At 42.3% G+C, this 26,278-nt stretch overlaps 1 protein-coding gene across 1 annotated transcript; it reads left to right on the top strand.

The window, feature by feature from the left end:
• LOC137322727 (A-kinase anchor protein 17A-like) lies at nucleotides 1–23,505 on the top strand. The gene is made up of 5 exons (XM_067985726.1): nucleotides 1–129; nucleotides 11,146–11,927; nucleotides 13,832–13,980; nucleotides 14,367–14,598; nucleotides 17,158–23,505. The coding sequence occupies exons 2-5, from the start codon at nucleotides 11,169–11,171 to the stop codon at nucleotides 18,277–18,279; spliced, it is 2,262 nt and encodes a 753-aa protein (XP_067841827.1). The 5' UTR covers nucleotides 1–129; nucleotides 11,146–11,168; the 3' UTR covers nucleotides 18,280–23,505.
• The last annotated feature ends 2,773 nt before the right edge of the window (nucleotides 23,506–26,278 follow it).

Genomic DNA, 26,278 nt, shown 5'->3' with positions numbered 1-26,278 from the left:
GAGCGGCCGGGAGACCGACAGCGGAGCGGAGCGGAGCGGATCTGGGCGTCGTGACCCTGGCAATGTAAGGAGGCCGCCTGCCCGGCTCATCTCATGGTATAACGGCGCCAGCTGCAATTTAATGACACGGTAAGTGAGAGAAATCAGGTTTAAATATAAAGCAACAGGCCCCTTGGACTGCGGGGCGCCAAGTCTCAGAGCTGCAGCGTTTTCTACAGATTTTTATTGAAGTGAAAATTGAGCCTTTTTAAAAAAAAAAAAAATTGTATTCGTATGTAATATATAAATGATTTGTGTGTGTGTGTGTGTATATATAGATGAGGAAGAACGAGGAGAGGCAATATAAACGAAATGGTACAATTTTAAAGGAACAGAGAGACCTGAGGGTCTATGTGTGTAAATCTTTGGTGGTGGCAGGACAGGATGATCTATCTTTTTTCTTAAAAAAGAAAGCAGACAGGATCCTGTGCTTTATTAATAGAGGCATAGAGTACAAAAGCAAGGAGGTTATGCCAAACCCTTTATAAAACACCGGTTGGGCCTCAGCTGGAGTATTGTGTCCAATTCTGGGCACCGCACTTTAGGAAAGATGTCAAGGCCTTAGAGAGGGTGCAGAAAATTTAGATTTACTAAAATTGTACCAGGGATGAAAGACTTCAGTTATGTGGTGAGACTGGAGAAGCTGGGGTTGTTCTCCTTAGAGCAGAGAAGGATAAGGGGAGATTTAATAGAGGTGTTCAAAATCATGAAGGGTTTTGATAGAGTATGATAGGGAGAAACTTTCCACTGGCAGAGGGTTGGTAATCGGAGGACCCAGATTTAAGATAATTGGCAGAAGAATGAGGGGGGGAAGAAGAGGAGATTTTTTTTATACATTGAGTCCTTTATGATCTGGAATGCACTGCCTGAAAGAGTGGTGGAAGCAGATTCAGTAGTAACTTTCAAAAGGGAATTGGATAAATACCTGAAAAGGAAAAAAATGCAGGGCTATGGGGAAAGAGGAAGGGAGTGGGACCAATTACATTGCTCTTTCAAAGAGCTGGCACAGGCATGGTGGTCTGAACAGCCTCCTTCTGTGCTGTATGCACATATACATAATTTTTATATGATACATGTGTTAAATGTATGATATGTGATACACTCCTTATTTGGGCATCACCATTCTGTGACACAGTCATGCCTACAGCTGCACACTTCTGCCATTAGATGGAGCTTCAAAAACTGCAGCTCCCCACATCTCTACCTACAGCATATCTGATGCACTGAAGAGAAATTCGCTAACTCCTCACGTTCCTCGGGCAAAGTCTGGACATCCACTAGTGTATCACCCTATGACATTGTCTAATATTTATAAAGATATAATATGATCTGTGGTGATGCTCTTAGTAAATTGGATGCTGCACTATGTTATAACACTAAGAATAATGTACTGTATAATGTATAATATATTATTCTGTTGGTAAAGGGGGAGGGCTGTGTTTAAGTTAGCCTGTCCCTTTAAGGCTAGAATGTCTTATTGATTTAAGTGGACACAGTTTAAGATCATTCAGTTTAATTGCTGAATTTTGCAGATTAGAATGTGATAGCAAGGTCTTAGAATTTTTTTCCCCTCTCATAACGTACCAGCCTCAGTACACTAAATAATAGGTGTAACAACTAAGACATATTCTCTTTCACCCTTGGGGAAGAGACAGAGGGGGAAATAATATTACCCACCCTGACAGATTGAAAATATGATTTTGGATGGAACTGGTCGTCAGTTTGTATCTTCCTTTAAATGTCACTTGTGCTTTGCAAAATGCTGAGTGTTGGCCAAAGATTGCTAGTCAATAATAACATATTTAGAACTAATTGCACCAATGTATCAGTGGGTAAATATCTTGTCTAGTGTGGTCCTGAGCTATATAGTAGACTAAATGGGCCCTGGGTATAATCCCCTGTTTGTGCTGACCTTGGATGAAGTGGCAGCAAGGGGTGCTATGGTTGACCATGGCAACTCCTGCTTAGGGAGGGGGAAAAAGTAAGTTATGGTGCTATCCAGTGATTCCTGGAAACTGCACACTTATGGATGTCAGATTTGCCTGTTAGGACAAGGGGACATAATCTTAAAATCAGAGCCAGGCCATTCAGGAGAGAATTTAGGAAACACTTCTTCATGCAAAGGGTGGTAGAACTGTCCCACAAAAAGCAGTAGATGCTAGTTCAATTAATAATTTTAAATCTGATATTGATAGATTTTTGCTAGCCAAGGGTATTGAGGGATTATGGAGCCAAGGCAGGTAAATGGAGTTAGGATACAGATCAGCCATGATCTCACTGAATGGTGGAACAGGCTCGAGGGGCTGAATGGCCTACTCTTGTTCCTATGTAATGCCCCCCAAGGTTGACCGGGTACTGCCTAGGCTCATGCATGAAGAATGGCCACGTGTGCGGAGAGCAGAAGAAACAGTTGAGTCGATGGGAGCAGAAATGATCTGTTCAAGACTTGAAGTCTGCAACAAAAATCGAGAGATTCAGGTGGCGTCATAAACCACTGTTGGAAATTAGTTCTTCTTGTTCTCAGCCAGATCATTAGACACAACAAGTGATGTGGACCAGTGAACAATGCAAAATAATCTAGAGTGACACTTGAATGCATAACTCCCAAGCTGAAAGTGCCAATCAAGGGATTGGTTACCACTGAATTAAAGGGGAGGGTTGTACATTTCTTTGCAGTGAGGGTGGTTAGAATTTGGAATTCTCTGCTACAAACTGTTGTTAAGTGGAACCATAGATTCTTTCAAAGGAGAATTAGCTTGAAAAAGAGGAATGTTAACGGTTATGGGATTCAAGCAGGAGTGTGGTAATAGACCAGGTGTCTCAGGTGGCCAAAAGAACATTGGCACACATTTGATGGCTGGAATGGCCTGTTTCTGTGTTGTAACATTCCATAGTTTTGAGTGAATTGTTTTGTTTTTTCTACCAGTCAGAAAATAATCTCTTGCACTCTTACCACTTACAGCTGTGCCACTGAGGAAAGTATTTTTCTTAAAATAAACAAGTATTGCCACCAGGATTTTAGTTAAATGTAGTAATGGATATTTGAGTCTTTACACGTACCTGTACTGTTGTGTCACCAACCATTTGAGTGAGGCACAATAGCGAGTGTGAGACTTTTTTGTCTATTTGAATTATGAAGATAAAGCCCAGTAGTACAGCTATGGATTTGTCTTCTCAAACTTGGGTTTTATTTGAAGAGAGCATTTTGAGCTCAGTAGCACTAGGGTGAAGCACTGGTAGTTACAGGTGTGTCACGTGCTGGTGGAAGAATTTTGAGGTAATAAATTAAAAACATCACACAAGAAGCATATTGACATTCTATAGTGACTTGGTTAATGTGTGATTCAGATGACAGAATACTAAATAAGCCTTGTGATACCATGGAATATATATTTCTGATAGCATATTGGACCAGTGACCTGTGGCAGTACAGGACACACGGAAGTAAGGTTTGATTCTCTTTGATGCAAGTTCTAGATCTCCAGTAAGATCGTTGATTGAAGGAAAAATGAACACCAAGCTATTGTTGTCTGCCTTTTAGCAGGAAACTGAAGTAGCATGGATGGAGGATGGGAAGTAGGTCCCTTGTCCTCTGAGGAGGTAGTGAGGCACAGCAAGGCCTGTGGGGGCAACTTAGAACCTCAGATCCTACAACCAGAATCACTTTCAATTAGGCCATTTGCTGACCTCAGTGCACTGACCACCTAGCGATAAATTCAATAAATGTTACGGTGGGAGAGGGGAAGCTACATTCTGTATAAACAACAACTTGCATTCATATAGTACCTTTTAACGTAGTAAAATGTCCGAGCCACATAGAGATAATGGGACAGATGACCAAAAGCTTGGTCAAAAGGGTAGGTTTTAAGGAGCGAGGTAGAAAGGCGAAGAGGTTTAGGGAGGGAATTCCAGAGCTTAGGACTTAGGCAACTGAAGGCACGGCCGCCACTGGTGAAATGAAGGAAATTGGGGTGCACATGAGGCCAGAATTGGAGGAGCGCAGAGATCTTGGAGGATTGTAGGGCTGGAGGAGGTTGCAGAGATAGGGATGGATTTGAACATGAGAATGAGAATTTTACAAATAAGAGTGAATAACTGCCTGTAGTTTAACAGCAGTCAGTTAATCTTGCACTTCTGTTAATGTTCCCATTATTTGGTAAAGAGCAGGCAGTGCTCCCAGTGCCCTCACCAATATTGCCAAAATCTGATCAGCTCATTATTCATCTTGTTATTGTTTGCGGGATGTTGTTGGCACAGAATGAAATATTTTCCTAGGAGGTAACAGTCTCTGCACTTCAGAAACAATTAATTGTACAAAGTACTTTGGGACATTTCAATGTGATGAGGCTCTATATAAATGCAAGTATCATAGTCTATTCAACTGATTTATTTCATTGACTGCCTTGCAAGTCACTGCCTGCCATGTATAATTTTATATTTTAAAATGTTTTTAAAATAAATTGATGTAAAAACAGATTTCTAACCGCAGATGTTTTCCCAGTTCTGTGTGTATCCATGGACATTGCATGATGAGATCTGAAAGTACGTGTATTTATTGTTGCTTTGATGGCATCCAGAAAAGGTTCAAATGGGAAGGAAAAGAAGAAAAATTTGAAGTATCTACCTGGTGCACAGACATGATTAGACTGCTTGAGTTTTTTTGCAGCCACTCGCTTACTTTCCCTGGTTTGAAAAGAAGCACCTGGTGTCTACTCAGCTGAACTCCACTGCCACACATCTACAATCAGGAACTCTGTGAAGGATCATAGGCACAGGCCTTTGCCCACAACTAGCACAGCAGGCTAGAGTGAACTGGTTATCGCACTGCTTGTCAAGTCTGTGGAAACTTGGCTGATCTGCGTTACATGTCTGTTTGAACGTGTTGTTCACTCTTATTTCATTTTAATCAGGAACACACTTGAAAACACTGGCCCAAATCTTGCTGGAAAAATAACGGCGCATTCCAGACCCACGTCGTTATTAATGCGCAAAGCGGCCAGCAAGTTCAGGTGAAGAAGAGATGGGCTTCGAGTTGAGAATCGCCATAACTTGTTGATCGATTTGCGCCGCTTCATCGTTTGCCTCGCACAAACGGCAGCTCGCCCTCAACCTCCCCGTTATTTTAAGAACTTGCTGGATTTGCACATTAAACTCACTGCAGAAAGTTAGAGCCGGTACTTAATTTTTTTTCTTGCTTCTCCTTTCTGTGTCTCTTTTTCTTTCTCTCTTAATCCAGTCTTTCTTGCCCTCTCTTTATTTCACTTTCTGTACCTGGTTTGACTAATTCACCCACTTTAATTCACTCTTCTCTGTCGTTCCTCTGTTTCTTTCTCAATCCTTAAATCTCATTGGTTAAGGAAATACATGGTTGATCCCATCGTTCACTCAGGTCCCAGATGCCCCGTTGTCCTGGCCGTGATGTTATCAGCTCACACTTCCAGGAACTTACAGGGCAAAAGATTTTCAAGCTGAAGGGTGCAGGAAAAAGTCTAACTCATGCCACATGCCCAACTCCAACAAAATTTGGGTCATTATTTGTCAAATCGATGATGGAGCAGTTTTCCATACTCTAATAGTCATTTTTCTGCTGCTATTTTTCCTGTATCAGCTTTTCAGTTGTGCGCAACAGAGAACCATAAAGCCAAAGAATTTTACAGCATAAAAGGAGGCCATTCAGCCTGCCATATCTGTGTCGGCTCTTTGATAGCGCAGTCCTAGACTAATCCCCCTGCCCTGTGCTCTGTCCACAGATTTGTATCTTCCTCTGCTTCCAATCTCCAATTTTCCCTTAAGATGCTGTAGTCTCTGCCTCTGCAACTCCCTGTAGCAAAGCATTCCATCTGCGAGAGCTCTTCAAAGTCTTGTATGGAATGTAGACCTAAGGGAACCACATCCTTATGCACTTTGGCTGAAAAATCACTTGCTTCAAATTAGGTGCATTAATTGTTTGTGGGAAATATTGCCAGGGATTCCCCTCACTAGGGCTAATAACTACTGGCCATTTGTTAATCTGTAAGCCCCTGCAATTTGAGCATGTCTGTCCCTCAATTAAATAAGACAAACCCTGAAGATTATATCCCATGTCTTACCCAAGCTACATTCTTATTAGTGCTTTTTAAAATCATTATAACATAATATCAAATGTACAAATCCAGCAGAATTGAGTCTAATAAAACACTGAACATGCTGAAACTTGTAATTTAAATTTCCCTGGAGCCAGTCGTACTGAGTGCAGAAATAATGGGGTACACTGATTTAAATCCCTAACAAAGCACCAAGTCACATTCATACAAAGTGCACAGTCGAATAAAAGTAAAGAAAATACCAGAGAATCTCGCACAGGGTACAGCTGCACCCACAATAAGGCTCTTTCAACACCGTGCAGTTTCCTCGGTTTGGGCTCCTAAATGTCTTTGGGGGCTGTTTTACCTGCGCCCGGATCTACTTTGTAACTGAGCTGTTTCAAAGTGGGCTCTCCTTTTCATTCAGTTTCTTTCATCACTTTGTCTCCCCATCCGTGTATGAATTCCACCACCCCCCACCTCTGTTGCTTCTCTTTCTCCTCCCCCACCCCCTGCCGTGTTCCATGTAGCCCACTTTTTTCTGGGCTGCCCCTGCACTAAGTATGATTGTGCCCTGGCAAATGTAATTTGTAGCAAGCATTGCAGGTTTTCGCATTTCTGTGATTTTTATTTTTAAAAAATGCCTGCAGTTGTTCGGCTGGTGTTGTATTGTCCAATGGTTGTAAACCTTGGGATGTTTCTGGAGGTGAATTCAGCTTAGGTAAGTTCACTTGTTGATATTACTACTCATATTGCTGAACGCCTGTTTAATAATAAGCATCTATCTTAAGCGGCTGAGAGCAGAAGCAAAGTGTGTCCTTCAGGCCACCGTCAGCAGAAGTGTGACCAGTGGAAATGTTGTGCAGTGCATGAGGTTAATGGGGCAGAGGATCTAAAGAGGTGGAGCAGATACCTCAAAAGCAGAATTTTTAGAATAGCCATTGAGGCACATAAAAGCGGTGTCTGAACAGTGTAAAAAACCATGGATTATCCTTTAGTTTAACTCAGCCTTGTTAGTCTCCTTGTTTTCTTGAAGTTCAGTGGTGTTCAAAATAAAAACTGATTTTTGTCTGAATTTATCGTGGCGTTTTGGGCTTTTTTTTTCTTTACTTTTTTTTGGTGCTCAAAACTGAAAATCACCTGTAAAACCCAGGTTTTTAAATTGGCAGTGAAGACCGGCTTTAAAGCTGCTTAGCTTTATACGAGATGGGTCCAGCGATAATTTGTTTTTGCTTTCTATCAAGAATACTAATTAAAGCAACAGGCGTTGAAAGAATAATTGTAATTCTTAAAGGTTTACGGTTTCAGCTAATAAATCCCACTGGTGTTCACTTGCAAGCTTCTAAAGCTTGCAGACTATAATCCAAGTGCATTGCCATTTAATCACCTTCTGACCTGATTGCAGGGGTGTAAATTTCTGGCTAGAGGTTGTAATTTCTGCCCCTGAGATCAGTTTAGTCCTTTAATAATTTGTGAGGGAGATAAAGCGAAACACACGCAACCGGCTGCAAATCTGCTCCCATCCCGTGGATCATCACATTGCGGGAAGCTGTTTATTCCTGCCCTGGATTAAACTGCTGGCAGTCCGCTCACGAGCTGTTGCTATTTTTCATGGGGGGAGAGGGATTTAAAGGGTTGCACGCTGAGCAGTAAAGGACTGGAGTATTTGGAAGTGCAAAGGGAGTCTGTCTCTAATTGAGCTGGAATATGTGTAATATCTTCATTTCTTGGTCTCACTGAAAGGTTTCTAAGACTGTTTGTTTTATTTCCTAGGGTGGTCAGACTTGAAACATAAATACATTATTTTAAAATCGTACATGTATTTATAATAGGATTTTGAAGTCTTCCACCTTCATTAGCTTTGTATCATCTGTAGATTTAGCCAATGTGCTTGTGATTCCGAGCTCTAGATCATTTATGAAGATATTAAACAAAAGAGGTCCCGAAGCAGACCACTGTGGGCCCCCACTGGATTGCGAGGGGAAGAGCAGACTGAGGGCAATAAAGAGTTCCATGAGTTTGAGGTCCTGAAAAAGAATGCGTTATATAGTAGTAGTTAGCATGAGGAATCTTGACTTCAGTACAGCAAGGCTGCAGGAAGGAGGAAATATTTGTAAGATGGTGCATTTGTAACTCAGAAGAGCTGACTAGAGTCGACAAAGGATTTATTGAGGAGGAAGATGATGATGATGGCGGTTTTGAAAGGGAGTGTGTCAGTATCTGTGGAGAGGGAACCATTTAAAATGTCAGCTAGCATGGGGGCCACGGAGGGAAGTTGATTAGTCAGCAGTGTAGTGGGAATGAGGTCAGGAGAGTAGGAGATATGTCTCATGGAGGAGTTGAGCTTGGAGAGGGCATGAGGGAAAATCGGAGAGAAACTAGAGTGAGAGAGAGGGGAGTTCAAGGCTGCGGCAGGGGTGCAGGGACTAATGTAACAATCTGTTACAAACACGCCATAACATATTGTACAATCAAATGAGTAACTTGTTAATACAGTTTGTTCCTGTACCTTGGTGTTTTGCAAGTTTCCTGTGCAGTGGTACATTAAGTATCAGCTGTGGGTTACACTGCTCCATTTTCCATGGGTAGTTGGCTGCGGTGCCATTTTTGATTAAGATAAGGCTTTCAACCTGTTTGTGTGTAAGATGGTTCTTTTGTGGTTCTGGCTTGAGTATGTGGGAAAGATAAATTTTAAAAATCAAAATTCATTCCTGCCCTCCTGAAAATGTTGCCTCCCTGCTAGAGTGTGTTTCCAATGGGCACTCGCACTTCTGATAGCTTGGCCAAGTGCCCATTCTCTTTTGTGTGAGGGTGAGCAGCCTATTCAGTTTTTGGTGAGAGGTGGGGGTGGCTTTCACAACTTAGTCTGATTCTGTTCTTGTCCCTCATCCACACACATGCACGTTCCAGCAGGAACTATTGAATTTTGACTGAGTGGAGATCCTGGCTTTTTTTTCTGCTTCCCTCTCCCTAGCCTCGGGACACTAAGGTCAATTGTATTGATCCAGCTGAGATCAGCTGTCATTAGATGAACTTGGGATCTCCTTGGTCTCATTGGCTCTCAATACCCCACTGTTACTAACTAAGCCATTAGGAGAGCTAAAGGATAATGGAAACATAATTACAAATTTTTATGTACAAATGAAAATGACAGACAGGAAAAGACCATCTGGTCCATCGAGCCTGCCCCACACAGTTCAATGATTAGCCATTCCCCACCCACCAGCAGTCGTAATCTTCTGGGAGAGGCTAAAAATCCAAGGCTAATTAGGGAAAGAAAATCGGAAAATTCCTCTTCCTTTTTCCCCCCTTCCCGTAAGTGATCTAAACTAGTCCAGGAGACCACATTGAGCATGCTTATTACCTGGTATTTCACGTACCTTTTTATAGATCATGATCTCCACCCCAGCCAGGAACTGATCAAGCTCTCTTTTGAAGGTATGTAGAGAGGCAGCACTCACCACACGAGCTGGCAACTTGTTCCACAGGTCTATTATCCACTGGGAAAAACTGCCTAATGTCTAACCTAGGCCTACCCTTGCATAACTTAAACGCATAATCCCTGGTCTTCCCCAATCTATCAGATTAATATCTTAACATTAGGACCACAGTTTAGACCTTTAACTATTTTATATACCTCTAGCAAATCACTGCAAAGTCTATGCATCTCAAGTGAATGGACTCAGCTTTTTAAGCATATCTGAGTAACTAACGATGTTTAAGCTGGGCATCATTGTTATGGCCCTCCTGAACCTTTTCCAAAGCCTTTATTTTACCCGCCACATGACAGGACCAAAACTGGAAGTAGTATTCGAAATGTGGTCTAACCAAGGTGTTGTACAAGGACAAAATAGTGTGCTTTGTTTTATATTGAATAGTCCTGTTAATACAACCTAATACCCTGTTTGGCTATGGCTTCTCAGCATTGGTCATGAGCCTTTAGAGAATTATGAACTATTAACGCCATAGTTCTTTTCTCTTTCAATCGATTTTTTTTTATTCGTTCATGGGATGTAGGCGTCGCTGGCGAGGCCGGCATTTATTGCCCATCCCTAATTGCTCTTGAGAAGGTGGTGGTGAGCCGCCGCCTTGAACCGCTGCAGTCCGTGTGATGAAGGTTCTCCCACAGTGCTGTTATGTAGGGAGTTCCAGGATTTTGACCCAGCGACGATGAAGGAATGGCGATATATTTCCAAGTCATGATGATGTGTGACTTGGAGGGATCTCAGTTCTGTACAATGTAAAGTGTAAGTATGCTTGGTGTTGGATCTGCCCAAATGCATAACACTGCACTTATCTAGGTTAAATATCATTTTCCAGAGTTTGGTCCATTCGCCCAGCACCTCTAAAACTGCTTGCAGAAGTTTGTTCTCTTCCACAGTCCTAACACTTGCACAAATTTTTGTATCATCCGTGAACTTGCGGGTCATTCCAATAGCTGGGTCATTTATAAAGATAGTAAAAAGCAATGGCCCTAACGCTGACCCCTGTAGGACATCACCAGCCTCCAAGCAAATCCACGCTGTTAATAACAACTTTGTGCCCACGGGAATGAAGCCAATTCTTAATCCATTGTGTCAACTTCCCACTGATTCACAAGATTCTGTCTTGCAGAGTAACCTATTTTGAGGTACCTTTATCAAAGGCTTTCTGAAAATCCAAGTGTACAGTGTTTACTTCAATACACTCATCCACTAACCTAGGAATTTCTTCAATTACTCCTGGCAAATTAGTAAGACACAACCTTCTTTTCCAGAAGATGTGTTGAGTGTCTTTGATGACTTCTGCTTTATCCAGGTGATTATAAAGAGCATCTCCAACGATCTCTTCAAGCATCTTGTCGATAACTGATGTCAAACTACGGGCCAACAGTCTTCTGGATCACCCTTTTAGAAAGTTTGAACTACATGAGCATACTTCCAATCCAAATGAACAATCCCAGACTCTTGTGATCTGTTATAGATATAGGCAAGGGGCTTGTAATCTCTTAACTGCAACAAAGTTCTATTTTACTCCAATTAATACACATATTTTCCTTTTCCAGATAGATTCCTGGCTGCTGTTACGATGGCTGCTACAATAGTGCATGATACCTCGGAGGCAGTAGAACTGTTTGCCCCACAAGGATTGTACCTGAAGCCAATCGCTAAGCTGACCATTAGCGTGTCGCTCCCTCAGCTGAAACAACCAGGAAAGTCCATATCAAACTGGGAGGTGATGGAGAGACTCAAGTGCATGGTTCACCCCGAGCAGTTTGCTACGCTTCGCGTGTCCAAGAGCACGATGGATTTTGTTCGCTTCGAAGGGGAAGTTGAAAACAAAAACATGGTGAAAACCTTCCTGTCCAAACTGGATGCCAAGACCATTAAACTCAGTGGCTTCACGGACACTTTAAAAGTGCGAGCGGCCGAGGTTAAAATAGACTTCCCGACCCGTCACGACTGGGATTCATTCTTCCGGGACGCCAAAGACGTAAACGAGACTCTACCAGGCGAGAGGCCCGATACCATACATTTGGAAGGACTGCCGTGCAAGTGGTTCGCTATGAAGAACTCCAGTTCGGAGAAGCCAAGTGATTTCATCCTTCGCAAGGTGTTTGAAACCTTCGGGGCAATCCGAAATGTGGACATCCCAATGCTAGACCCTTACAGAGAGGAGATGACGGGGAAGAACTTTCACACCTTCAGCTTCGGAGGTCATTTGAACTTTGAAGCATACGTACAGTACCAGGAGTACATTGGGTTTGTGAAGGCAATGGATGCCCTGAGGGGAATGAAACTACTGTACAAAGGTGACGATGGGAAGGCTGTGGCCTGCAGCATAAAGGTGAGCGCTTCATGCATTCTGTGCAGTTTTGGGCACCTCATTATATAAAGGGTATAAGGGCAATGGAAATGGTGCAAGGTCGAGTCACTAGAATACACAATGAATGGGAGGACCCTAGGCAAGACAGAGGGTCAGAGGGATCTTGGTGTGCAAGTTCACAGATCCCTGAAGGCGGCGGAACAGGTAGATAAGGTGGTAAAGAAGGCATATGGGATACTTGCCTTTATTAGCCGAGGCATAGAATATAAGAGCAAGGAGGTTATGATGGAGCTGTATAAAACACTGGTTAGGCCACAGCTGGAGTACTGTGTGCAGTTCTGGTCGCCACACTACAGGAAGGATGTGATCGCTTTGGAGAGGGTGCAGAGGAGATTCACCAGGATGTTACCAGGGCTGGAGCGCTTCAGCTATGAAGAGAGACTGGGAAGATTGGGTTTGTTTTCCTTGGAGCAGAGGAGGCTGAGGGGGGACATGATTGAGGTGTACAAAATTATGAGGGGCACAGATAGGATGGATACTAAGGAGCTTTTTCCCTTCGTTGAGGGTTCTATAACAAGGGGACATAGATTCAAGGTAAAAGGCGGGAGGTTTAGAGGGGATTTGAGAAAGAACTTTTTCACCCAGAGGGTGGTTGGAGTCTGGAACTCACTGCCTGAAAGGGTTGTGGAGGCAGGAACCCTCACAACATTCAAGAAGCATTTGGATGAGCACTTGAAATGCCATAGCATACAAGGCTACGGACCAAATGCTGGAATATGGGATTAGAGTAGACAGGGCTGATGGCCGGCGCGGACACGATGGGCCGAAGGGCCTCTATCCTTGCTGTATAACTCTATGACTCTATAACTCTATGACTCTATGATGCCTGAGAGAGAGTTTATGATGAGGGTGTTTATATATATAAAAAAAAATTCTATTAACTGAAGGAGTAAAGGTTAAGGGAGTGCCTAAAAGAAGTATTCAGAATTATGAAACTGTTCCAATTGGGGCTGTTCAGACTACTGCTCCTGCAGTGCTAACCACACCTGTGGCCAATTGAGTTGACCTCACCCCATAATTTGAGGTCTGCTTATGTACACAAGTTGAGGGTGTTGTTGACACAAAGCGAATGATGTGTCAGGAGTGCCACGTGGTTTGCGCTAGCTATATATTTTTTTCGGTCAACATAACTGCTCTGGGACATAGTGACCCCCTTCCTATGGCCATGGGGGCTCTGTGTGCAAGCAACAGCATGGAGAGAAGGCTGACCTCGTTGGAAGCAGAGGGCCACCCTCAAGCCAAGATTTTTCTTTCTCTGTTCGCTTTCCCCTTCAACATCTGTTTGGAATAGTCACTCCCATTGCCAGAGGGGCAATTTTTTCACTCAAAGGGTGGTGTGTGTCTGGAACGAGCTGCCAGAGACAGTAGTAGAGGCGGGTACAATTTTGTCTTTTAAAAAGCATTTGGACAGTTACATGGGTAAGATGGGCCAAGTGCAGGCAATTGGGACTAGCTTAGTGGTATAAACTGGGCGACATGGACCTGTTGGGCCGAAGGGCCTGTTTCCATGTTGTAAACTTCTATGATTCTATCATGAGGAGGCCCCCTAGTTGCCATAACATTTGGGGCCTCAAAGAGCCTTGCAAACTAGCCGGCTACGTTGGAATATGCAGGCACATCCATTGTGGAGTATGAATCAGACCTTTGCAGTCGATAATGCAGGGATTCAGTGCTCAATGCATGTCCGTGCAAAAGGTGTTGGCCCTATTGTGTTGGTCCACAGATAAATAATGACTGTTTGGCTGAGGTAATGGAAGGCTGCCAGAGAAAGTGGGACTGTACCCCAAGAGGAGTCAGTGTCTTGAGTGGAGAGAAGAAAATCGGGGGTGAAAAGAAAGTTTTCAAAAGTAATTCTTGAATTACAGGTGACGTTTGACACAACAAAACACCTGAGTGATGCATCGATCAGGAGGAGACAGCTGGAGAGACAGAAGCTGCAGGAGCTGGAACTACAGCGGGAGGAACAAAAACGTCGGGAGAAAGAGGAAGAGGAGCGAAGAAAGGAGGAAGAAAGGTGCGTTGGTTTAACTGGATGAATTCAGTTTTTAAATAGTAGAATTTTCCACCAGACCCGCTCTAAGATATAACTGGTCCTATGTCAAGGAGGCATGAGGTCTGACTGCCACACCAGGACGAGGGAGATGATTGAAATTATTGATTTTTTTTTTATATATATAAAATACTTCAACAGTAAAGGTGCTATATTACTTAATTTGATATTGGTGCTACATCACTCACAGTTGGAAAAAAAAATAACAAAAAATAAATTGAGTCCCTCTTCCCTCTCCCCAAACCCTAATATTTGCCAGCTCGCCAGCCGGCATGATGTCTTACCTTTTGCAAAATTACACATCTAGCAGATTTGGCGGCTAATTGCGTTCTTTACCTTTTTTTCTCCAGGAAGCAGAGAGAGTTAGAAGAGCAGGAGCGAGAGAAGAAGCGGGAAGAAAAGGTCAGAAAGAGAGAGCAGAAGCAGAAGGAGCGCGAGGTGCGACGAAACATGCGGAAACTGCAAAGGGAGGAGCAGAAAAAGCTGCAGGAGAAAATCGCTCTGGAGGAAAGAAAACTCCTGTTGGCGCAGAGGAACCTGCAGTCTATCCGACTTATTGCAGAGCTGCTCAGCAGAGCCAAGGTGAGTGTGCTCAGCAGGTTAAGATGATGTGCGTAGATGGCTGGCGGTGTTGTAAAGATGCTGCACGTTGTTTAGGTTCCGGCATCGTGAGCCATGGCTGCTAAGTCCCAGTAGTCTATGTAAATCTCCAGGACCTTGAGATTCCATCACCAGCCCCTGAACACACTTCCCACCAGGTGTTGGATTGAGCCGTCTGTCTCATCGGACACTGAAGAAAGCTTTTCAAGTTGGACAGCCCATCTCTACTATTGTGGCAAATGATTTGCTATTGTGGAGGTCTCCTCTGAAACCGATTTTTTTTTTTTTTTTTTTTTTTTTTTTTTAAACTGCCTCTGGAACTTTTTATGCAAAGTTGTGGTATTAAGGCAGCAAATGCGCCGCACACACACAGCAAGTGTAGACGTTCATAGGATTTTTTTTTATTGGGATGGCAACCACACCAATATTACATGATTGTATTGAAGAAAACAATTTTTTAGTGCAGTATTTTGGCACTGGTTGATTTTGGATACACTGCAAAGCATGACTGATGCGGGGTCAGCACATCACAGCAAACTATAGGCATTCATGTGTGCTAAACTGGAGGGGCCAACCATTATCAGTAAGCCCCTAACCTTTCGGAGGAGGTGAACGCATTCAAGAATGTGTGGGTTCCGCTTGTATTAATTTTGTTTTTTTTTTACAGTGATACCAGTTTTGTGAAATTTCAAAAACAAAATGAGGATGCCGCCAGGTCACATGAGAACAAAAGAAATAGGAGCAGGTGTAGGCCATACGGCCTCTCAGGCCTGCTCCGCCATTCAATAAGATTATGGCTGATCTTCTACCTCAACTTCACTTTCCTGCTCTATTCCCATATCCCTTGATTCCCTTAGTGTCCAAAACTCTATTGATCTCAATCTTGAAAATACTCAACCACTGAGTATCTATAGCCCCCTGGGGTAGAGAATTCCAAAAATTCACAACTCTGAGTGAAGAAATTTTTCCTCATCTCTGCCCTAAATGACCGACCCCTTATCTTTAGACTATGCCCCTAGTTCTAGACTCTCCAGCCAAGGGAAACAGCCTCTCAGCATCTACCCTGTCAAGCCCTCTCAGAATTGATACGTTTCAATGAGATCACCTCTCATTCTTCTAAACTCCAGAGAATATAGGCCCATTGTACTGAATCTCTCCTCATAGGACAACCCTCTCATCCCAGCATTCAATCTAGTGAATCTTTGTTGTACCCCATCTAAGGCAGGTATATCCCTCCTTAGATAAGGAGACCAAAAGTGCACACAGTACTCCAGGTGAAGTCTCACCAAAGCCCTGTACAATTATAGTAAGACTTCCTTACTCTTGTACTCCAAACCCCTTGCAATAAAGGCCGACATGCCATTTGCCTTCCTAATTGCTTGCTGTATCTGCATGCTAACTTTGTGTTTCTTGTACGAGGACACCCAAATCTCTTTGAATGTCAATGTTTCTTATTGTCTCACCTTGTGCTATTGTGCTTTTCTATTCTTCCTACCAAAGTGGATAATTTCACATTTCCCCACCTTTTACTCCATCTGCCACCTTCTCGCCCACTCACTTAACCTTCTATATCCCTTTTTGCAGGGATCGTCCAGGTCACCACCGCTCTCACTCCCTCCCCGGCTTCTCACCCAGGGGTGATTATCGTGAAGCTGAATCTGAGGCACTGGCCACTCCTGTCAACTTCTCACCAAAGGTTTTAGGTTTTCCATTCATAAGCAACACCACAGGGGATCAACTAATTTTGTGTAGAATTTCCACTCCAGTAGTTTCAAAGGATAAAGGGTTGAGAAATATCAGAACATTTCAAAAAAGGCTGTTTTAGGGCAAATGCCACTGTCTCAGCAGGTGTAGAAAGTGATGTTTTTTTTTTAAATGTTCATATGAAAATGTATTTCAAGCTCTCCTGCTAAGTCAGTGCATTTACCTAGTGAGTAATTGATTCATACAGACCAACTGGACCCAGCTTGTTCCGTGTTTTGACTTGTGCTCTTTATAACGCCTGGCATTTTTCTTAAATTTGATGTCACAGGAGGGGGACTTTCTTAAAAAGAAAACTTGCTTTATGGTGACTTAGAGACGTCCACCAGCATATCACTACTTGGAATTATAGGGGCTGAGACATGGTATTAGGGGGTTAGACAAAGCAACTTTTCTAACATTTAATTCATAGTCTTTTAAAGTGAATTACTGGATAATTCGAGTTGGGCTTAAAAAAAAAAGCCTCCAGTGTTTTTATTCCCAATTGTTTGATTCGAATTACTAAATAATTCAAAAGTTTCTTAACGCAAGAAATTACTTTGAATTAATAAGAGTAAGGCCAAATGTGGCCTGAAAGTGTCAGATGCAGAGAAGTTCCATTCACCAACATCTCCTGGGAGTGCAAAAATGGAAATATTTTCATTACTCTTCAACTTATTTTTCAGAAAGGATTCCTTTTTCTTCTGTTTTTACAAAGTTTGCAGCTCAGTTTTTTTTTCATTTTTCAAAAAGACTGTTTCTATTGTTTAATTGCCATTTTGTTTTGGCTGCTGTCTGCAGTTTGGGAAACAGCGGGAGCTGGAGGCACGCGAAGCTGAAGCAGCCCGGCTCCATCAAATGGAAGAAAAGCGGCGGCAGCAAGAAGCCGAGCTCAGACGGGTGGAGGAGGAGAAAGAGCGAGTCGTCGAACTCCAGCAGAAGGAGAAGGAACTGAGGGAGAAGCTGCTGGAAAACCTCAAGCGGAAGGAAGAATGCGAGAGTCAGCAGAGCAGAGAGGAGCCGAAATCAAACCCTGTGGACCAGATAGCCGTGAAGTCAATTGTGAGTGTGTATCCAGCATTAGGAATGGCTACTGCTACCTCTGAACAGGCTGCTGCAAGTCAGCTTGTATGCCCAGGTGCTCTCATCCATGGCAAGAAAGTGCCGCTCATTCAGGACATAAATGGGCAGTCAGATGCATCTGAAAGATGCGCCAGTGATTTGGACCAAATGCAGGCACAAACAAATATAAATACTGCTGATTTTCAAAGCGCATGCAAGTCTGCCCAGAATGAGCAGCACGTAATTGAGATAGCTAATAGACAAGAGTGTTCTCAGAAGGAATGCTACAGTAAAAAGAGTAAATATCAGAATGGCCCCAGCCACGAAGGAAAAGAGCTACAAACCAACCCCGTCAATGTTGAAAGCAACCAAACACAAAAGGACTTGAACAGGGGACACAACTCCCGTAAGAACAGCACAAGCAGCGAGCGTAGTAGAAACTGGAGGGACTCGAGTAGTGACGGTAGCTGCCATCAAAGGGAATGGAGCCGGCATCAGGGCCGTTCAAGGAAGGATAGTGCCCGGCACGGTAGGGACTCGAGCAGGGAGCAGAGCCGGGGCTGGCGAGACTCCAGCACTGAGCAGAGCCGCGGTCGGCGGGACTCGAGCCGAGAGCGGAGGCGCCACCGGAGGAACGCGGGCAGGGAGCAGACCCGCGGTCGGCAAGATTCCAGCAGAGAGCGGAGCCGCCAGAGGAACCTGAGCGAGGAACGCGGCAGCCGTCGGCGGGGCTCAAGCGGCGAACGGAACCGTCGTCGGAAAAGTTCGAGCAGGGACCGCAGCCGCCATCAGAAAGATTCGAGTAGGGAGCGCACCCATTACAGGGACTCGAGCAAAGGGCGCAGCCGCCGTCGGAGGTAGTCGAGCCAGCCGCATGGCTGGCTGTCATCACAGGTGAAAGCAGAGCCAACAACAAGACTCATTCAGTAGTTCACACATGACTTGAGCCGATCAGTTAGCAAACATAACATAGTACAGAATGCCCAGTATAATAATTTAAACAAGAAAGACAAGTATCATTCTGATTAGAAAATTTATGTTGAAGTCTTTTTTCTGGTGGGAAGGGGAGAAACATAGGAAAGCAAGCAATCAAAGATAGTTAAAATTGGAGTCTAATGTTGGGCACAACTAGATAGCACTATCCTTCATGGAATCGGAACATGATTACGGCATTGTTTTAACATTTAAAATGTTTGGTACTTTGAATACTAAATTTCCCTGATAACTTCCCAAAATATACGTTTTAATGTACACTTGAAAACTTTTTTACATTTTGACTGCTGGTTATTATTGCAAGGCAAAATTAAGGGAATGTATATATTGGATATGTTGTGGCGAGCAGTTGGATATGGCAATTATCTGGTGAATTTGTCAGTACTATACGTAGAGCGGTTTACCATCTCTCTCATACTGCTGGTCATGACCTATTCTATTTATACCACGTATTTTAAAATGCAATTCCTCATTGTTTGGTCATACACCGCATACCATGGGTAGTGTAAATATCCAACCGGGAAGATTGGTGGAATGCTTGTTTTAATTATTCATAGACTTTTTGCCAGCTGCCTTTCAGAGCTCCTCTTGGATAATGTTGGTGTTAGAAATGTTATGGTTAGGGGATCTGCAACTCCTCACAAAAAACGAGATCCCATTTCCCTGACTTCCTTCAGATATTACTGCCAATTGTAGACTTGATTTCCTACATTACAACAGTGACTACACTTCAAAAATACTTCATTGGCTGTAAAGCTCTTTGGGACATCCTGAGGTCATGAAAAGCGCTATATAAATGCAAGATCTTGATTTTGGTAGTTTGGGCACTCCCTGGATGATACAATAATAGCCCTGACCGAGAACCATGGTGCAAGGGGCAACCTCCTGAAATTGAATCAGGAGAAGAGGATACAATGGGAAGTTATAGAGCATAACTACTCTAGATCCTGTTCAGGGCAAATTGCACTTTAATGAATTTAATACTAAAAGAGCTGCCTATCAAAAAGTCAAATCATCCAAGGACCAGGGCAACGCTATGAGATTTCTGATGCAAACTCTCTGATTCTTTTTGGGTTGGAGGATGTTGAGAGGTAAAAACAGGGTGTTTCAGAATAGACAGGCTTAATAGGGACCCTGGGGTTGTCTTTTTTAGCTGTTTATCATCTGTTGAATCCATAGTTCTGTAACTGATTCACATGGAATTGGAAAAGCTCCAGATCGTCTCGAAAGAGAGAGACAGTCATTGCCAGGCGGATGTCATAGGAACAGATTGCATCTGTTTAACACAGTAGAAGCCTCAATGACCACACATTCAGCACATTGGGCACATTTCTATATTGCCACCAAAACAGCTCTGTGCAAAATACAAGAGCCTCTGGCTCAACTATCGAAAAGCTTTTATGCACCTTGTAGATAATGTCCAGCGAGGACTACTCTGTCCATTGGAGCATTGGATTGCAGTTACCAGTTACCAGGTACCAAGGGAGAAGAATTCCAATGCTGAGAAACTGGTTTACTCTTTCAGGGCCCACCAGTGTGCCAGGCTGGCAGAGGATTGTCTCCGCTCTAACCTTGAAAAAGGAATAGAAGGATATGCTGATAGGGTCAGATGAAGTAGGGCGGGGGGAGGCTCATGTGGAGCATAAACGCCAGCATAGACCGGTTGACCTGAATGGCCTGTTTCTAGTGCCGTAGTTTCGATGTAACCTCTTTGCCATGTGTGCCACCTTGAAGTCAATTTATCCCCAAGGAAACCCATTTGCCCAACCCCAGAGTACTTGGCAAATTAAGAATATTGCAGAAGTTTATTGCACAAACTTGAATTCCATTGGCTTTAAGCGCAATTTGATTTTTTTTCCCTCTACAGCATACTGATATCAGTATGCTAAATCTGACTGATGAAATTCATTTTTATGACTTCATCAATACCGGGATGTGAAAAATATCTGCAGAGTTCGCAGGCCACACGTGATATTAGGAACCATGAGCACTTTTTAAAAACAAAATGTCTCCTTTCTTTAGATTCATACCCTCTCTTCAACAAACACCCACACCGCTACATTACAATGCATGCCTTGGCCTCTGCCAATCTGTAACTAACTTTTAGAAAGTGCACAAGAGACAAAACCAATAGGGATTTTGGAGCTGAAAGGGGAGAGTTAGGGTACTAAAAAGATGAGCGTCAATAGGCCTTTTCCCAATAATGACTTTTCTTATACTCTAAAGAAACCAAAACTTGCATTTATAGTCTCATCCTAATTCAAAGTTGCTTAATTTGAGTTATGTTCATTCAAATTAAAATTGTGCAAGAAACAGCTCCTGTGCTGTTTTATTTAAATTGCTTAATTCAAATTACTGGATAATATTTTTCTTGGAGCAGTAAACAACTTTGCGTTAACGGTGCTTTACGAAGACTACTGTTAACAAAAAGTCTCGAGGCACTTCGCAATTGGCGGTCAGACCCAACGAAGACTAGGAAGGAGTTGGCCATAGGTGCTGTCAGAGTTCGATTTTAAGTAGGCTTCAGAAGGTTGGAAGATAAGTAGCAAAACAGAGAGATTTAGGGAGGGGATTCCAGAACTTGGTGGTAGAGTCTTCGGCCATCTTTCCACTAATAGTAGAGCAGAGGCGGGAGAAAACTCAGCGTACCAGAATTGGTGGAACGGAGGGTGTGGGCAGGAATGTAGGGCTGAAGAAGGTTGCAGAAGTAGGATGGAGAGAGACCATGAAAGGATTCTACTTGGGATTGGGAGCCAATGCATGTTGCCCAGGATGGAGGAAATGAGCATGACTTTGTATAAGATAGGATGCTGGTAGAGTTCAGGGTGAATTGGCGTTTGTGTACTATAGATAGGGTAATGGGAAAAGCATAGTGGGGATGGGCATTGTTCTCAGTCCTGCTGTGTCCTGAGATGAGGCGCTTTGCATTTTCTACAGGATGAACTACTACAGAATAGGGAGATCTAGCATCTAATGTAACCACAAAATGAACAGTTTTGCTCTTGGCCTCCAGTTGCTGCGTGTACATTGTAGCCTTAAGAAAACAGTATTTGAAGGCTTGGGCATTATGCAAGTTCAAGATTCGACACAAGAACACTTGCGTGTCGCTAACCTTGGTATTGGTTAGGAGAGTGGTATTGCATGTGCTAATTGCAGACTTGGCTTGGTATGTGCTGCCACTTGAAGTTTCTCCAAAAGATTCTGTCTCCATTCCAGCTGTGCCTGCATCAGGTCCTTGATTTCTAATTCATCCTATATAATTCTGAGAAGAAATATAATTTCAGTGAAGCTGTATAGTTCTCCACTAATGGGACCAAAACCACCAGAGCATTCTTTTTAAAATGTATGCCCCATGCAACTAGAGCTGAGTGAGCCAACCATAAAGGATGTGCAAATAGATTCTGATTTGCTACAACTGATGTCTCCACATGATTTAATGATTTAGCTTTAAATAGATACCCTGAATGTTGTACACAGGGCAATCACATGCAGTCGTCCCAATTTTTTTAAAGCATTATTATTACCATGTCGGCCTCATACAAATTATGCAGCTTAAGAGAGAACAATTCTGGACACCTCTGTCACTAAGGAAGTGGATCGTCCCTCTCTCTCTAACAGTTTTCCCTTCTATAGGCTACACATTGTATGGTATATGAAAATTAATGGATAACTACAGGTAGGTGTTATACTGTGAGAATAGCGCTGGCATCAAAAAAAATGAACCTACAATGTCATTGGTATAGGTCACATCTAGTCAGAAAGAACTGCATATGGTCATGGGAGACTTATTTAAACTGCAAGAAGAAGGAGTCATGGTACTGACCTAAACTTGTTTTGGGTACTCACTTTTTAAAGTTTCTTTTTCCTTGCATCTTCTTTGATCTCCGCATACCATCCATATCTGAGATGGCGGGTGATCTACTGCTAGGACACTGCCAATGCCTCTCTGTAAATCAACAAAAAGAGCTGGACAAGAATGGCCCTGAAATGACTTTCTCCATCTTGTCCTCTACTTGCCACTTCCTCGTGGTCGTCTGGCTGAGATCCTTTACTCCACGTGTTAGGGTGAGCAGGGTGAATGACACGGGCGGAAACATGCATCTCATCCTTCCGGTCTGCAACTGCACCACCCAAATTGAAGCTTTCTTTAAGAATATGAATTAGTTGCTGTAACACTTGTTGTTTCTGCTGGTATGTGGAGACCAACTTCATTCAAAGAATGAGGACAGCTGCAATATGGATAAGTTGAACCCAACACTTAAACACATGTATGAAAGATGCGCCCTTAAACAGCTTCAAACTATTGAAATCCTTACTTTTGATACTGTGTGAGTAAAATTATCAGTGACATTAAACCCCAGTCAGATCATTCCGAAAGATCAATATTACAATTTTCAAAGAGCTTAAATAAACTACAAATTACCGTACCATCTGTCAAAATGGCTCAGAATATGTAGAAAACTGAAGCAAATAAGGTGCACAAAAAGAAAAAAATGGGATTTGTCCAGTTAGTGGACAAGAAGGTCACAAAAAAAATCCTTGATGGCAGTTGTCCCTGGTTGAATCAGAGATTACACTTTGAAACTGAAAGTGTTTTCAATAATTCTTTGGTAGCAAAATGACATAATGAGCGTTGAGATTGATTTTTTTAAAAAGGCCGAGTCCCTGTTTTTATCTGTACGGCAACTTGTCAGATGCGGCAGTGCATCTTCTTTTCAGTGTTGTGCATTTTCTGTCCTGTGTAAACTCTTCGTTTGAAGTTGTGGGAATAAATGCTGTTTTGTTTCCAGTTGACTCTTGTCTATTATTTGCTGAATCCCAAATGTTTGCTTTTTTTTTGGTTCCACCAAATTGTTTGACATTGTCCTGTATTTATTTTGTGTTTTTCCACACATGATTGTCAGTGGTTTGTAACCTCCAGTAAACAAAAGTTTTTTTGAAATGCGTTTCTCGTTTTGTCTTTCTTTTTAAATTGAGAAGCCTAGCTGAAAGGCCAAGTATATGTAACTTAACTCTCAACTCTATCCCAATGTGATTGGTCACCATCTTGTTCAGGGTACTAATTGAATAAAATTTATATATCCATTTTGAAAAGTGTATATATCTATATAAATAATATATTAAATGCCTTGTGTATAGCATGCACTTCCTGTCATGTTTTCCCTTGCACACTTTGTTGATTTGGCTCATAGTAAAAACAGCAAATCAGAACTGAAGAGGTAAGAAAGGTATGAATCAATAGCAAGGAGAGCAGCTAGAAAATTACCAGTGAGAAATTAGTATGGACTTGGGAAAACTACCAACCTTGACTAAGCAGTCAAAAGAACTTGCTGATAGCGGGAAGAAGGTGAACCAGTCGAAACACTCAAAACACATTTTAACAACATTTTCATCTGCTATTTTTTCCTCTAACTGAAATTTTAAACAAAATAAAAATATTAATGATACTTTTCACAAGTTTAAATTTGCCCATTGAATTAACTTTTTTGTGCCTTTTTAAATATATTCATTAAAGTTTTTATTTCAAGGGTTTGGACTGTCTTAAAAGCCTAAGTGTTGACTAAATATTGTTCCTCCAGAACAGTTAAAGGGAGGTGCCAACCACATCTGCATCCTGAACATCTCAGTTTGCAGAATTTCCTAGTGAGTTATCAGGAGGTTTCTTAAATCTCCCTTCATTCTGTGGGGATATGAGTTTCTTTGCCTTTTCCAAAGGACTTCAAAATAATTGGAGATTGAATTTTCAATGCTGTATTTCAGACAAGTTTCACATTTTAATATATTAACAGCTTTTTGGAATATATTCTCACAGACAGATAACACAATGATGAACAATACCTATGATTAACAGAGCCTGTGCTTTCTCGTGTTGGCATTTAGAAAGTAAACAAAGATTGTTTTTCCAGAACAGATTTCTTTTTCTAAGTGGACAAGTTGAAAATGATTTCAGTTTGTTCTTCCAAGTGATTTAAATCTCGCTTGAAGATGAATTTGTATGGTCTGGCTCCTTATTGGATGTTGTCTATCACAAGCAGTATGTCCCTCCACTCCATTGACTCCAAATTCTGTTAAAATATTTCTCTTTTGAGAAAGAGGATGAATCAATTTTGAGGCATAATGGTAATCTCTTGTATACAAACGTGGAAACTGCGTAATTGAAAAACATTTGAGTATTTTATGTAATTTGTCAACTTATGGAAATGTACATGTACTAAAGTCTGTATAAGTTGGCAAACAGACTTGGTGCTTTAAGGCAGGTAGCAGCTAGTCGGGAGTGGGGGATGCAGTGGTGGGGATGGGAGTACTGACAGTCCAAAAGGGGCAATGGAGTGGTTGGGGAGGAGGCTGAAAGGCAGGAAGCAGTGTGGTGGCTCACTGATGATGAGGTCAAGGGCAATTTAGGCCCCATTCTCCTGATCCCCCTACTCAAGGCCACCAAATCTGAGCCCCCTTCCCCACCATTACCGCCAGACCCTAGACTGCCAGGATCTGCTGTCCTGCTAAGGCTATTGCTCAATCTATTTCCTTCGCTGTATCCATTCTTCCAGAGTACCAATATGCAGTGACTTGGTGAGCTTATAAAGTATCAGATAAAACTTCTCATTCCATGAGATTAGAATAGAATATGATTCTGTTAAGGTGATGTCCACATTTTCTGAACCTGTACTGCCCCTTGGGTCCAAGCAGCCTGCATTAATAGCCATAGATCCCTTAATTATCAGCACGTACCTTTAGACTTTCTACAAGCACATCAGTGTAATAGCACAAATTTTAAAATGTTCTCTTCCAACAAAAGTTAAATTCTCAATTGTGTTTGCAACATCCTATTTAAAAGTATTGAGTTGGCTTGTAATCCAAGTACAACAGCAGCAAATTTCAGGTATTTCTAGGTTAATGCTGAAAATCGTGTCCCTGATCATGTTTGGAGATGTAAATCCCAGACAAGCCCCCAGTAAATGTAATAGTAGTTTTACTGGTAAATCCATAAACTAAGAGTATTAGCTGTATGTTTAACCTGTTTTTACCCAACCTCTCAATAGAACTGGTAGAACATTTAGTGCTATTTCCAAAGCATTTTAGATGTGTAAATTTGTGGCCTGCCACTGAACTGTACTGCATCAACCAGTTCAGACTATATTCAGATAATCATTCGAAACTCATCACCTAGGGAATGCATTGAGTGAATGAGTTAACCTCTTCTTAACAGAATCATTAAGGATGGAGTCAGAATGGAGATCTGTAACCTAACCATGGTTTAACACATCGGTGATCACATGATTAATACCATCATAAAGTTAATGAGGTTACTCAGTAGATAAATTGTTAGTCAAGCTGTGATTATATCACAATAATTCACCGTCAGCTGGGCTCTATTTAATACAGGATGACCAAGATTAAAGCCATGATGTGGAGATGCCGGTGATGGACTGGGGTTGACAATTGTAAACAATTTTACAACACCAAGTTATAGTCCAGCAATTTTATTTTAAATTCACAAGCTTTCGGAGATTTTCTCCTTCCTCAGGCAAATGTTTCAGGATCTCCTTGAAGCCTACGCATTTATACATATTGAACAATACATGGTGTTTACAGACTGCCCCTGCAACTGCCCGTTGCCAAGGCAATCACCGTGTTCAGACAGAGAGGTGTCATCTGTAGAACCCCCGAATACACATTCAACAAAAAAACAAACAGGGAAAAAAAAGAGAAAAAAAAACACAGAGAGAGGCAGAAACATCCGGAAGGCAGAGAGAGCCAGCAAATGACCCATTATATTAAAAACAGATAACATTTGTTCGCTGGTGGGGTAACGTGTAGCGTGACATGAACCCAAGATCCCGGTTGAGGCCGTCCTCATGGGTGCGGA

Source organism: Heptranchias perlo, chromosome 6, assembly GCF_035084215.1.
Source record: "Heptranchias perlo isolate sHepPer1 chromosome 6, sHepPer1.hap1, whole genome shotgun sequence".
In the NCBI taxonomy this organism is placed as follows: Eukaryota; Metazoa; Chordata; class Chondrichthyes; order Hexanchiformes; family Hexanchidae; genus Heptranchias; species Heptranchias perlo.
This window is presented reverse-complemented; position numbering and strand designations above follow the sequence as displayed.

Coding starts and splice junctions, on each gene's coding strand:
- LOC137322727 (XM_067985726.1), top strand. CDS start 11,169: ATGGCTGCTACAATAGTGCATGATACCTCGGAGGCAGTAGAACTGTTT. Junction 13,981..14,366: donor CGAAGAAAGGAGGAAGAAAG/GTGCGTTGGTTT, acceptor TTTTTTCTCCAG/GAAGCAGAGAGAGTTAGAAG. Junction 14,599..17,157: donor AGCTGCTCAGCAGAGCCAAG/GTGAGTGTGCTC, acceptor TGCTGTCTGCAG/TTTGGGAAACAGCGGGAGCT.